General features: G+C 48.1%; 2 protein-coding genes across 2 annotated transcripts in view; one reads left to right on the top strand and one right to left on the bottom strand.

Moving 5' to 3' along the window:
- The window catches only part of PCNX2 (pecanex 2), a 162,162-nt gene extending 156,585 nt beyond the window's left edge, over positions 1–5,577 (bottom strand). The window contains exon 1 of the mRNA XM_050893555.1: positions 5,425–5,577. Coding sequence (XP_050749512.1) covers positions 5,425–5,577 — 153 coding nt within the window. The remainder of the gene's footprint in view (positions 1–5,424) is intronic.
- Positions 5,578–9,857: 4,280 nt separating this feature from the next.
- MAP3K21 (mitogen-activated protein kinase kinase kinase 21) overlaps positions 9,858–14,543 on the top strand; it is a 45,125-nt gene continuing 40,439 nt past the window's right edge. Inside the window, 2 exon segments of the mRNA XM_050894231.1 lie at positions 9,858–10,488; positions 10,491–10,601. Of these exon segments, the coding sequence (XP_050750188.1) occupies positions 9,858–10,488; positions 10,491–10,601 (742 nt within the window).

Here is a 14,543-nt window from a genome sequence, read left to right as displayed (position 1 = left end):
GCCAAAGCCTTTATCATTATAGTCATGGAAGGCCTCTATGTGTTGTTGTCACACAGTTGCAGTCTCCCAATGAGTTTAATCTCTTCTCAGGTTTTTGGTTTTTAAACAGAGCATTACTACATCCCTGCACAACTTGTAAGGGGGGGTGGGGGGGGGGGGGCATGGGGAGGGAGGAAGATTTTCAGTGCTCAAGATTTGCTAAAAGCCTACTGAAGTTAATTTTTAAGAATGGTCTTTACTTTGGGCCTAAATCTATCATTTTAGGTATCAGCATTGCAGGTCAAGGAGCATTTGGATGTATTAGAATTCTTTACAGATTCATAAATAAACCACACTGACCACACAGGGGAAGGAAAGGGAACAAAGCACACTTAGTTCATCTCTAAAACAAGTCACTGCATTTATCTTGATGTTAAAAGGAATATGTTGAATCATTTCTGTGTTATTACAAGCAAGTGGGTTGCTATTCTGCTGCTGCTTTTGGCTTAGTGAGACTTCATACCTTCAGGATGTACATGTGAAAATTTTCAGGCAAATCCTTTTTTATGACTATTCTGATTCATATACAAAGAATCTATTGCACAAACGTCGAGAAGCTATTTAGCATGTAGGTACTACTAATGATCCCTAATAAGAAAGACATTACTTTCTACAAGTTGAGGCTTAGTCTGTTAAGAGTACTTCGTGGTACTATGCACATACTGAAACTAAGCATATCCTTCAGTTATTTAGCAAATCTGGGCCAGAAAGAGGATCAGTTTGCAAGGCCGTGCTCTCAGAGTATAAGGGTTGGTGGATGAGGTTGAAGAATTACTGTTTTATGACTAATGCATTTGCAAAACGCAAGTTAAAAATTGCTTGGTTTCACAAAGAATGATAGCCAAGTATCTGTAATGATTTAAGAAAGATTTGTTCACTTTCCAAGGAATCTCTTCAACTATACACTAAAAAGCACAGGCCGACTGCTCACCAAGTAACAGCTCAGAATGAGCCACTAGAAAAGAAACACTCTATAGGCAATGTTCATAAAGCTTAATAAATATTATATGAATAATGTGAAGAGGACACAACAAAAATAGACTTCCAGTAATGCAGCCTATGGGTGCATAGAGCATGCTACAAGAGAGAAACAAAGGAAGCTCCTAGATTTCTAAGTGGAAAAGAGGGCCAGTTTTAGCAAATGCTCAGTGCTACATGTCCTCATCTCTGCATTGTGACCAGACCTACCAGAGATGCACCCTGAGCCTGCCTGTGGTCTCCCTGCCCATCTGCCCCAGATACACAGTGCTTCCCCTACATACGTGCTGTGGATGCTCACAGTCCCAAGCCTGCCTGTGTATAATAAGGCCAGTGCATCATTAATATTCTGAATCTTGGGGCAAGCTAAGTAGTACAAGCCAGCAGCTTGCTCCCTGCCCACATGAGGAATTAGGAGAAAGATGAAGCTGAGAATGGAAAGCCCTCAATTTTCTGAATCAGGCCTCTTGCATAAGGGTACAAGTGTCATATGACTGCAGTTCGTGTTCCCAGGTACGGATAGGTGAAAGCTATCAAATCTGCTTGAGCTAAGGAGGAATTAAGTTACAGACCACTGAGGAATTATATGATAGATTCACTTTTGATTCACTACAGTTATAATTAGCCTGGTTTCCTATGGAAACGAGGTTTTATAATCACACCATGTGTCTGTGTATTCATCATCTCTCTCCATCCCCTCTGCTGAATAACTTTTTAATTCTTTGGCTACTTTCAACTAACTTTGACAGAATACACCCCACTGGGACAAGGTCACAGCAGCACACCTCCTGCGTTAACGAGAGGAACCCACACAGCTCTCTGACCTTTTGAATGCCACCCCAGTGACAGGAAAAGCTTCAATTGAGCTGACATCTTATTAGAAGCTGGGAAAAAAACCATCCACAAACACAAATTCATTAGAAAGCAGGCTTCATGACATCCCACAGGTTTCTGTGGAGGCTGTAGCTCTAGCTTTCTTTACTCTTGCCCAATTAAAAACTCCACTATAATGTACTTCTTGTTTTCCAGTAGCTGCCGTTGTTACACCCCGCACCAGAACAGCATGGGGTCACAGGCAGAAATGCAGGCTGGCGTGTTCCAAACGTGGCCTGACTTACTACTGCAAATGCAACAGAGTTGACCTGCCCACGCAGGGAGGGCCTTTGCTTGGGGCTTCTGCCCGCCCAGAGATTGCTCCCAGAGGAATGGCCAAATTCTTCTTCACACGTCTACTAACATTATTTGAGTAGCACAAAGGCAGAGGTGACCAAGGTATATACTTCCTAATATAAAGGTGTGTAACCTTTGAACAAAATACCACACCTTGTAAATTGGACTGAATGATTAAAGTCGATTAGACCCAGATGTACTCCACCCGATGCCTGAGCACCTGAGGCATCTAAAGCAAGAGGGTGCTGCACCTGGGCCTCACTCTCTTGGTGTGCTACAGAACACAAATGAGGGAACTACCAAACAAATATGCAGTCAGCCACTACCATCAGGCTTGCAGAGGTATGAGTGAGAGATATAATACTGGAGCCAAGGATAAATATTTTTATGCTAATTTAGCTGAATTAATAACTAAGAGATGTCCACCACACAGTATAAAACATGGGAAAACAGGTAGCAAATAAAATTCCAAGGATGTACACACAGTTGTAAGTGTGCATCCTACCACACAATAAATACAGTAAGTACAGTGTAGCTTACCTTTCTTTTGTAGAGGTATATGTATCCTTACTTTTACAGAGAGATAAAGTGGGGTAAAGTGTGGCCAAATGGAACTGGAAGCAGCTGACACACTGCAAGTTTTATTACAGTTTACCTCTGAGTAATTTATGTGCCCACACCCTTATACTGCCATGTTGTACTTCTCCTATCACAGCATGATTTGAAGATCTAATGCATAAGTAGTAACAACTCTGTAAGTTCAAGGGCTTCCTGTCCAACAAAAGGCAGAAGAAACACTCATTAAGCTATTCTGGGGACTCACTGAAATGTGGATGCGCATTCTCTTGTGGCTTGTAAAATAAGCTATAGTACAAGCATTCCCAAAGTTGCATCTCTGCGTCACTGGTGTTTCACTGTGGCTGAATTCAGCCCAGTGGCTTTGTATAACAATTGCCACTATTTTCACGCACAAAACACCTGGGAACCCTGGACCGTTTGGTGGAATAAGATAACTTTAATTCTGAACCTGTCGTGAGAGTTGACATGGCAAAATTAGAACAGATCTCATTACAATTTTGAAAGTTGATTTTAACAGCAATGATGCTCCAAATAGTATCCAATGTACATTTTAAATTGTATATTTACTACTACAAAGGATAAATGAGAAAGAGAAAGAAGAGATGGAAACACAGACCTGCATTTTCAGGGGTGGGGAAGCTAATAACGGAACCATTAGCACCAAAGTAAGCTATGCTGACAAAGCTGGAGAATGAAATCCTCGATTGACACGACAGAAACAACTTGATACTATAAGCTGCCCAACGCTACTGTCAGCACATCTCTGCTGAGCCAGTGAGAAAAACCTAAAAACAGCTGGATAAGTTTTGCCATTTCATTCAAATCAAACTGTTTAAGAGACTTTCTGACTTTGGCAAAAGTGTGATTAAGATTATCCCAAGCAAAGGAAAATTTTAAAAAGTAGTACTCTGATTTGTTTTCGACTTTGCCATTTCAAGAAATGTCAGTGACTGCTTTAGCTGAATCCAGAACTACTTGTGTCAAGTGTGTAACATAAGTATCACCCCAAAAATTACTTATTATAATATTATAAATAAAATTCCCCAAAGAAAACCTTTAGTTAAAAAGCAGGTTCAAGTTTCTAAGTGGCAAGAATATATGTCTTGCACAAAGTTTACAAAGCCCAACCACTTAAAAGCAAGAAAACAAATACTTAAGGACGTCATTACTTTCGAGCAGCCAGCATAATAAATCCATTATTCTTATCAAGGAAAAGGATACCCATAGCAATACATTAGCTCAAGAACACAAGTCCTGCATTTAACCAGATGATTCATCAGAAAGCAGAAAGTCAGCCAGTCTGCAGAAAAAGCAAGTCCATCTAGATAGGCAAAGATGAAGCCCGAGAGAGAGAGTTCAGTAGGTAAGTTAAAGGGTTTTCTCCCCTTCCCTTTAAATAATGTCTTTTTTTACCTTAGCTCTGACCTACAACCTCTGTATCCAGTGTTCTTTTGTGCAATCCTGCATGCCTTCTTCCATCCTATTAGTTCAGAAGTTTTCCACAAGGAAATACATATTCTTTCAGATACATACTTACATCAACTGGAAAAAAGTTAACCTTTACTTTTTTTTCTTTTTAATCACACATACCACTTTGACAGTGAATCCTACAATGTAAGATTCTTGCTGGTTTGCATAGGAAGTAGACCCTATCAATCACAAGAAAGCATATTGTTATCTTGGTTCATTAACTCCATGAGCCATGCTTACAGGAATTCACTGTAATCCATGCCACAAAATACAGCATACCAATTGATTTTTAAAAATACAAGATTTGCTTTTCACTGGAATTGCAGAGGGATTCATGAATGCTCTTTGCTTTTGAAAATCAGGCGATATCTGACCATGTAGGGTGAACAGACCTATTTAGAAATTTTATCCAACAAAAAAAAAATTCTACAGAACTTAGTTAAGAATTTAGTTGAGTCACTACAAGAACCAAAGGGATGAAAATTGTTTCCAGTTGAAGCAATATTAAGCTACAATCACTGAAGAACACACCAATGAACAGATGCAATGATCCAGCAAACTATACTTTTAAGCTTTTCTCACACAGTAGGAAAACACACAAAAATAGAGCAAAACTTTCAAGTTTTCAAGGAAAATAGTTTTAAAGTCTGGCAAACAAACTCTAGTTATTAAAATTATTTATTTGCAATGCTTAAATTTCAGCACAAAGGGAGCTGCATATAACGAAAAGCCATGTGACTCACTAGTGACATTCAGCAAGGCATATTAATTATGTGGTATTTGGATTTTTCCATTTATTTACCATTCTCAGCAGGTAAGACTAGACCAGACTTTGGGGAAAAAAAAAAAAGTCTCTAAAAATACATTTTTTGAACAAACATCCCCACGGTCATTCAGCATTTGCAGAGGCCAGCATTGCACCCCTTCCCAAGTAACGCTACCCAATTGCTTCAGCAGGGGTAAGAGGTCCGGCCCCAGACTCACGCACCCGGCGTACTTACCCCGTTAACCTTTAGACACAAAATCCTCACGCAAAACCCAATATGCCCATTTTTTAACCCCCCCGAGGTCACTTTATTCTCCGTTGCGCTCAACACCCTTGCCGCTGCTGCCTCCAGGCTGGATTCCGCGGCGGCCCCCCCCCCGCCCAGCCCCGTCACCCCCTCCGCGCCCCGGGCCGGGTCTCACCAGGTGCAGGGCCATGGGCAGCGTCAGCAGGAAGAGCCACAGATAGAGATGGCAGCTGTTGGTGAAGGCGCCCTGCTCCGGGTCGTAGTACCAGCCCCCGGTCAGCGCCGCCCACACGCCCTGCCCCACCAGCCGCGCCGCCGGCGACACCATGGCCGCCCCCCGCCGCCGCCACCGCCGCCGCCCCTCAGCCGCCCGCCGCCGCCGCCGCCATGCCGGGCGCCCGCGGATTCTCCCATGGTGCCCCGCGACGCCGAGCATCCCGCCCGCCCCACCCCGAGCGCCGCTGCCGGGAGGGCGCCGCCACGGGCCGCGCCGCCACGGGCCGCGCCGCCACGGGCCGCTCCCCCCCGCCCCGGGCACAACGCCCCGCTCGTCCTCGCCGCGGTGCGGGGAGGGCTGCCCCGCTGTCGAGCCGGGGGGCCGCGCCCGGCTGCCGGTAGCGGGCGGCAGCGCACGGAGGCCGCAGGGCGGAGGGGGCCGGGCCGAGCCGAGGCGGGGGTGGGGGGCAGTTCTGGCGCGGAGGCGTCCGTCACCGCGGCGTCCCGCCCTGGGCGGCCGCGAGGGTGGCTCACAGGTGCAAAAAATGGGCGGCAAAGAGGCAGCACCGGCGTCAGCCAGCTGGGCTGCTCTCCTCATCGGTCACACTCCCCACCGCCTTGTTTTCATTGCCGGTTATTCATTTTGCCTGATACATCCCGAGTTTCTGAGCTTTGAGCTCTGCCCAACTTTAGTGTCGACCTTTTTGTGTTGTTTTGAGCTGTATTTTGGGTAGGCAGGCAGGTGGGGAAATTTTGTAAAAAACATTCTGTTTCTTTCAAGAATGAGTTTAGCGTAAAATACAGTCTCCCTTGCGTTAAAGAATTTCATGGCAGCTGACCTCAAATTAGCAGAGTGAAGAGGTACGTGAGGGACAGGGGAAGCATGGGTGTGCAAAGCAGGGGGGAGTGGAGCTGAAATGGAGGATGGAGCCAAGTGGAAGCCTTAAGCAAGGGAGGCCAAAGGCAGCGAAGGATGGGGCATAAGGATACAGGGCATATCCCTAGGGATACCCCTGAAGGAAGGGGGATAAGGCTGGGCCGTGAACACCAGAGCTGGTTGTACACAGCACTCCCTCTCTCTCATCCTCTGCCATCAGAAAACAGCTGTGAACTTCAATTGCATGTCTCTCATCAACCCCTTCTAGGGACTCTTCCCCATGTATAGACTTTGATTGCAGTCAGTTTTGTGAAGGAGGCATGTATGAAATGGAGGCAGCCGAGCAGCTTGCACACTACTTCATCAAATTTACCCTACTCCCATTGTTCCTGACTGTGGCTACGGTTTCACGGACTAAACACGCTGTTCTGGTGTGCCTTGTATGGATTTTTTAGACAAAGGTGAGAGACCAAAGATGCTATTAAACAACCATATTTGTGAGCTAACGCACCACATCTCCGCTCGCTTCCCGACGTTGCAGGCAATGTGGCCGCGCTGGATGCTTGCGTTGGCTTGATGGGAGGGGATGATACAGCAGTATGAACAAGCGGCTGGGAGCAGGGGAGGAACGGCACCGTTTCCTTCAGCGGCGCTGGCACCCTCGGATGTCTGTGGATCTATAGCCACGGGGCTCGACTACTCGCTTGTTGTGTCCTTGGTAAGCAGCGAAGTCTCTTGATCTGTATGAAGGAGGCACAGCCCCAGCAGTGCCTCGTGTGCTGCTCCTGCGTACCCATCCTACCTAAACCTCTCCCTTGTTGAGTGGAAATTTTTTTATTTTACCCTTTGCAGATTCTTTTCAAAAAGGACAAAGTTCGTTAACACAAATGCAATGACTGAATCAAGTGCAATAGCCGGCTATGAATACTTTTGATGTGTGATAATTAAAAATGTTAATTTTCAGAAACTACTGAGATTGTTTTCCACATGCATACTGGCAAATAAGATCATTTACGTGCATGGCTCCAAAAAAAGAATGATGAGTAAGCAAAAGTGGAAATGGAAAGCTTCTTCAAAACCTCCTCTCTTCTGTTTTTTGAGACCTCTGACGTGTGTAGGTTATTATTTGGAAGCCCCATGTAATGCCGGCTTCATTGGAGCTGATACAACATTGGGTCTTATTAGGGTGACTTGTCCGCCCATCACTCAAATCTTTCAACTCAGCCTCATCTTTGGATAATGTTGACACCAAGTATTTTTTGGTATAGCGGTACTTGCAGGAGTGAAGGGTTCCTGTAATTTCCAGCTCAGGCTATGTGTTCTGGACACAACGTAGATGCACAGCACTCTATCTACAGCTGCAGGAGTGCCAAAGACGAAAAACGCGACCACTTTTCTCCCGAGAGATGCCAATGACAGACTGAGCCAAAAGCTCTGCCTTCTGTATGCCGTTCTTCTCAACGGTAACTCCGCTAGGTGGTGCCATCAGAAAAGTTACAGGCGCTTCACAGGGTTCTCTGCAAAATTATTTCCATTATTAGAACGACTCCTAGGAACAGCAATTATATACCAAGATCCTAGAGCGCTAGGTGCTGCAGAAACACCGAACAAAGAATAACCCGAGTGTAGCAACGGCTAGTGGATAATGGTACTTCAGAGAGCAAATTCTGGAATAATAGCTCTAAATAAATATTTAAACTTTTCACTGCACTGCAACCAATACCTTGCCTGACCCAAAACATTCCACACTTAATTAGTTCCTGCAGATTCTTTTAGATAACAGATAAAATTCAAGGTGGAATTTGTGTGGCAGAATGCTTCTATTACAACATACTTTATGGCTTTTATAATAAGGCAAATATGCAGATAAGGAAAAGGCTTGTAATTATCTTTCTGAATAGCTGCAAGGCAATCTCTTATATTAAAGGAAATGGGAAAAGACTCGATAGACATGCTGGTTCTGCATTCTTTCTTTTTGGTTAACATGGTTCAGTAAGTCACTTTCTGCGTAATTTTATTTTTGCCTTGTGTGTACAACTATAGACACAGTTTAGACTGTGGTAGAAACAAGAATTTATGATTTCTGGATACTGTAATTTTAGTTTTTTTTAATTACTGTCTTTATGTTGGAACCTTAGGCTTGTGATACCCAGCTGCAAATTTTGTGTTTATGTACGGATGTACAGTGCTCTGGATGTGGGGTTTTGTGCGAGAAGTTGAGAGGCGTTCATCACGCCAGGTTATTCTACCTGGCAGTGCGGTTTGACACCTTCCCCAAGCCTTTTCTATCCACCTCAGGGCTTCTGCTGGCAGCGGCCGCGTCCAGAACCACAGCTACCGCAGCGCAGTGATCGACTCCGAGGATGAAAACACATCTCCTTCCGCTTTCAACCACGCTCCCCACAGTGCTGACGAGAAGAGAGTACGTCCCCAGCCCACACGCTTCCCTCACTTCCAACGAAACTACTGTAGTTTAGAAAGTGATACGATTTTTCCACCTAAAACTAGGAGAATCCTCATCCAGAAATAGCACATACACAGCATTTGCTATTTCCAGGCAACCTCCTAAAGAAAGGATTGGGCGATCGCGCCAGAGCCGGGACCCTGTCAGTCCGTGCGCGGACGGGGCAGCGAGCACGGGAGAAAGCCGATGAGCGGTGGAGGCGGGTGGAAGAGGAAACACGAACTGAGGAAGCTCAATTTCTTCAGAAACTGCTTCAGTTTCATGCTGGTAAAGTCCCAAGACCGCACAACGGAGACGAGAAGCTGCCGGCGGAGGCACGAGCCCTCAACCTGCCCTGCCGCCCCCGAGGGACAAAGCAAGCCGGGGCGGGCGCCTGAGGGCGGCCTGCACCGGGACGCCACTGCCACCTCACCGACCGCCGCGGCCCGCTCGGGGGTCCACGGGCTCCCCCCCCCGACACCCTCCCCGGCTCCGCGCGGGGCCAGACCGGGCCACTTCTGCCCGCGGCGGGCCGGGCCCAGCGGTGCCGTTACACCGCCCCCTCCCCTGGCCGGGTGAGACCGTTGCGAGCGCCTCAGCCGCGCGCCCGCCGGCGCCCCGCCCCCCGCGGCGGCCGGAGCCTGCCAGTCTGCGCGCGTGGGAGGCCGGGCGCGGGCACCTACCTGCCTACACACCCGCCCGCCGGCCCGCTCCCCCCAGCCCTCGCCTCCAGCGCTCGGCCCCACGTGACGGCCGGCGGCCAATCCCCGGGGCAGGGCGCGGAGGCGGGAGGGAGGGAGGGAGGGCGCGGGGCACCGCCACTCCCCTCCCCGCCTCTCCCCGCACGCGCTTGCGCCCTACCTGCCGGAGTCCGGCGGCGGCGGCGGCGGTGACCGGGCCGGGCGGGCCCCGCCCCTTCCCGGGCCCCGCCCCTTCCCCCTGCCCGGCGCCCCCGCCCCTCCCCCTCCCGCGGCTCCCGCTCGGCGGCGGCGGCGGCGGCAGGTGAGGATGCGGCTGGGCGGGCGCCCCCGCGTTGGCGGCGCTGGCGGCCGCCGGGGCTGAGGTCGCTGCCATGGCTCTGCCGGGCGCCGGGGCGGCGGCCGCCGGCGGGGGTCCGTGCCCGCTGTGGACGGCGCTGTACGACTACGAGGCGAGCGGCGAGGACGAGCTGAGCTTGCGGCGGGGGGACGTGGTGGAGGTGCTGTCGCAGGACGCGGCCGTGTCCGGCGACGACGGCTGGTGGGCGGGGAAGATCCGCCACCGCCTCGGCATCTTCCCCGCCAACTACGTGACCCGCCAGCCCGGCGGCGGAGCGGCCGGGGTCGGCGGCGGAGGCGGCGGCGGGCGGGGGGACCCCGCGGGCAGCCTGACGGAGATCGACTTCCAGCACCTGGAGCTGCAGGAGATCATCGGCGTGGGGGGCTTCGGGAAGGTGTACCGGGCCACCTGGCGGGGCCGCGAGGTGGCCGTGAAGGCGGCGCGGCAGGACCCCGACGAGGACATCACGGCCACGGCGGAGAGCGTGCGGCAGGAGGCCAAGCTCTTCTCCATGCTCAGGCACCCCAACATCATCGCCCTGCACGGGGTCTGCCTGCGGGAGCCCAACCTCTGCCTCGTCATGGAGTTCGCCCGCGGCGGCTCCCTCAACAGGGCCCTGGCCGCCGCCGCCGCCCCCGGGGCCGGGGCCGCCCGCGGGGGCCGCCGCATCCCCCGCACATCCTGGTGAACTGGGCGGTGCAGATCGCCCGCGGCATGCTCTACCTGCACGACGAGGCCATCGTCCCCATCCTGCACCGGGACCTCAAGTCGAGCAACAGTGAGTCCCGACCGGCGGGCGGGGGGGTGGGGGTGAGGAGGGGCCTTCGGGCCGCCGCGGACGGCGGAGGCGACAGCGAGGGGCTCCCCGTCCCTCTGCCGCCGCCGGGCTGCAGCGCGGCGAGGGGCCGTTTGGGCCCGGCGGGGTCCCGGCGTGGCGGCGCTGGCCGTTGCCGTGGCCGCGGCGCGGGGGCGGCCCCGCCGACGGGAGGCTCTCTCAGGAAACGGGCGGCCAGGCCTGGACGGGCACGGTCCGGGAGTCCTGTTTCACCAGGAGATGGGTGTCGCAACTTGGGCGGCTTGGGCACCCTCTGCCAGAAGCTTGGGCCGGCGGCGGGTTAGTTGCCGTGGCTGTGGGCTGGTTACGGACTCGTTGCGGAAAGGTAGGGAGAAGAGGGTTTACCTGCAACGCACGCAGAGCGAAGTCCCGTCCTCTCGGACGGGAGCTCACTTAAAAGCGAAGCGGGATAAAATCCCGTGCGCAGCCACGCTTGCAAATCCATAAGACTTCTTTTACTCTGGTGCGTTGTGTAGTTCTAGCTTTTAAAAGTTACAGTAAACCAAGTGCCTTGTAAAGGAAAGGTTTAGTAAGGGAGTCACTTCTGTTTCACTGCCAAACAATCATACGTGTTTCTGTTTTTCATTGCGTGCATTTAGCATTGCTAAAATTCACCCACTTAGCAAACATTGAGACAGAAAAGACAGTAGCTTAAAAACAGTAGAAGCTCTTGTGCGGTTGCCAGATTTGCTTTCAGCTGTTGGCTTGGACAAAAGCACCTGAAAGAGTGAGGGAGTTGCTCAGTTCATGCTTAATGGATCCTTGGTCCATCTGTCAATACAAGAGCATCTAAGATTTTGGCAGTTGTGGTGTTGGAAGGCTGGCTTACTAGAATAGAGGTGTTTATGACTTGCTATTATAGTTGTGTTTTGAATTGGTGACCTGAAAGTGGAAATCAATGTGCTTCCATAAATATGTGAAGCCATCTCGACTCTTTTTCCTTTTTGTTCTGAATGTGCCAAATGTGCAGCAATATGTTACTCTTTTTTTTTTTTTTTTCCAGTTAGGAGTCCTTAAGTAGTCCAGCAGAAATAAAAAAGCTTCATTCAAGTTTGAAGCACTTTGTTTAAAAGGCCTTTGCAGTGTGTCTTGAAGGTCATCATGCATGGGTTAAGACAAGGCTCAGTCATGGGACTGTTCCTGAGAATACTTTCACCGTTTGTTTGATAAAGAAAGGACCTAGCTCAGCTACGTTTGTGGTTCTGTTTGTAGTGCAAGATGATGAACTCTTGGAACCTACCTTTAGGGTCATGGCCAACACCTTAATTTCTAGCAAGCTCTCTGTAGGCAGCTTGTGCCCTCCTAGTTTGCTGCTGTGTTCAGTGAGCTGCTGTACCTTGAGTATTTAGTGGCTTTCCTTAGACAAAGTGGGTTGCTGCATGCTAGCTTCCTAAGGTGACAATGGCAAAGTCCATATCTGAAATGAATTCATAACCCTGTGGTTTAGCGTGGCACCTAGAGCTGAGTTGGTTACTGCTGTGAACTGATTACCATTATCATTTCTGTGTATGTGGATAATGGCAGAGCATTTTAAAAATATGCTTTTGGTTATAACCTCAGCATATGTGCCTATTCACTGTTTACATTACTAACTCCCGTTGCACATGCGCTTAACTTTAGCTGCTTAGTTTTCTCACCCATATTTCTTAATCTTAGTGAAGTTTGAAGACAGTATTGAATATGCTAAATAGAATTATGTCTCTCGATCATCCAACTAAATGATAACACTGGAAGACAATGGTGTGCTAGTGGTACAATATACTATAGTAATTAAGTTCAACAGCATGCATTTAAAATGACTGTAAATCATGACAGTAGCCCCCGTTCTGTTAACTCATCCGTTCACTGAAGGTTTCACTTCATTCTTTTACTATAGTCTTTTCCAGTCTTACACAGTGGGCGTGGAAGGCTGCCAGGGTTGACTGACTGACTTGCTTGGTGTGGATAGTAACAGTTCAGCAGTGGCTATAGCTGCAGACAGGGATCTGGCAGCACCCATTCGTCCACTGCTCATCGCTGCTTTCCATGGACTGCTAATGGTGGTGGTGGTGGTTCAGTGCTCTCCATTAAGCAGCTCTAGGTAGTATACAAATGTATCAATTTTGTGCCAGCATAGTTATTTTTGTTAAGAAGGAATTTTTCTTCCTTGGACAACAAATTAGAAAAATGGCTGCCCTTAACATGGCGTGGTAAGGAATGCTCCCCAAACTGTTTCCCTAGCAAATAGGCAGGAACTAATTTTTCCAGCCAGGGGAAGGGAGCCCCTTCCACCAGTGTATTTGATCCAGAAAGGATATATGTCTGGGCTTGTGGTTGGCAGGCGATAGGCAAAGCAAGCATCTCAAAGGCAAGTGTGTTATTTCTTTCCAAGAAATTTTATGGAGTTGGGATCTATAGGACAGCATATCTAGTGTGGTTTTGCTGATGCCAAATTGACATGACTGGAGAGAAGGTGCCACAAACAGAAGAGCTGTGAGAGCAGCAGGGTTTTACCAACAGCAGTGACCATCTAGGTTTGTATGCACAAGTTTCTTTGGGCTCCTTTTGGGAGGTGGGAAAAGGTTTTTGTTTCTGCCAAAGCAAGAAAAGGGAAATAAATAGATATGCAAATGTTTTCTATACTGGGAAGAAAAACTAACTTGGTTGTGAGGGCTGAACAAGGAAGTAAGGGGTAACTTTTGAGTTTTGTTGGTAGCAGAGTTTCTTCAATTCTGGAGTCCATGTAAAATAAGCTTAATATTTAAAGGTTATTCAGAAGTAGACAAAAGTGTAAAGAACACTTTTAGCTTTAGATATGTGTGATAAAGTGAAACATAGTAACCATGGCCTCTAATGTTGATGTGCAAATTGTGTGTGCTTTGTAAAACCTTGTGCAGGTGACGTGGTGAGAAGTTTCTCTGAAAAAGAACATGGTCTATTTTGAGAATAACTTCCTCATAAGCAGTTCTTATGTTCTAAGACATACTTTATAGCTTAAGGAAATAATCTAAAATTAAGGATTGAGGTGGACTTTACCTATCTCAAATCTGAAGAAAAAATTTGAAAGAAAATTTGAAGTTTTTCAAGCCATCATAGACAGTCAAGGAATTCTGAATTAAATTATACTTTGACTGAAAAGCAGATATCTTAAAAATTGTGAAAATACTCGAACATTCTTAACTGTATCTCCTAGGTACAAACTTAGTCTTAAAGCGTGCCAGCCAATTACGAAAAAGTTAAGTTTTCTTGAAAATAAAACCCAGGAATTCATCTACAAGACTGGACACTAATAGTTACATGTGTCTTTTTAGCACATCTCAGCTGTTTTGCTGACTCTTTGAAAGGGCAACTTTTTTTCTCTGGCGGAATCAAATTGCTTTCTTCTGGGCAAGAACACCCCATTAGTTATGAGACCTGTGGTTGTTTAAGGGCTTGGTGCAGCCTTTCTTGATTCTTTTTTTAGTATTCTGAAGAAAGCTAGTAATATGGTCAGATAGAGCATGCAAGGTTTTTACTTTCTGAAGTCTAGTGTAGAGAAAGCAGAGGTTCGTGTTTCTGGGATTGATTTCAGACTGTGCAGTACTTCTGCCTTAAAAAAAAAAATGTACCTTATCTCTAGTGCAGCAGCTTTGCGTACTTGTAGGAAACGTTACAAAAAGTTCAGAATATCTTGCTTACGGCATAGACCCATCCATGAATACAAAGTAAGGCACAAAGTTGATTCTGTGCAGATTATGTGTACTAACACAATACTGATAAAGTACTCTGTACTCATTTGTTGTAGATGGATATGCGAGTAGGGTTCAGTTTGCTATGGCTTTCACCAGCTCCTCTGACATCCCAGGATCCTTTGCAGCCCTCAGCTCTCTGAAGTGTGTTGAGTTTATATTACTTTTTGAAATCGTC

The sequence above is a fragment of the Gymnogyps californianus genome, chromosome 3, assembly GCF_018139145.2.
Source record: "Gymnogyps californianus isolate 813 chromosome 3, ASM1813914v2, whole genome shotgun sequence".
NCBI lineage: Eukaryota > Metazoa > Chordata > Aves > Accipitriformes > Cathartidae > Gymnogyps > Gymnogyps californianus.
The sequence above is the reverse complement of the archived record's forward strand: the minus strand, read 5'-3'. Positions and strand labels throughout refer to the sequence as shown.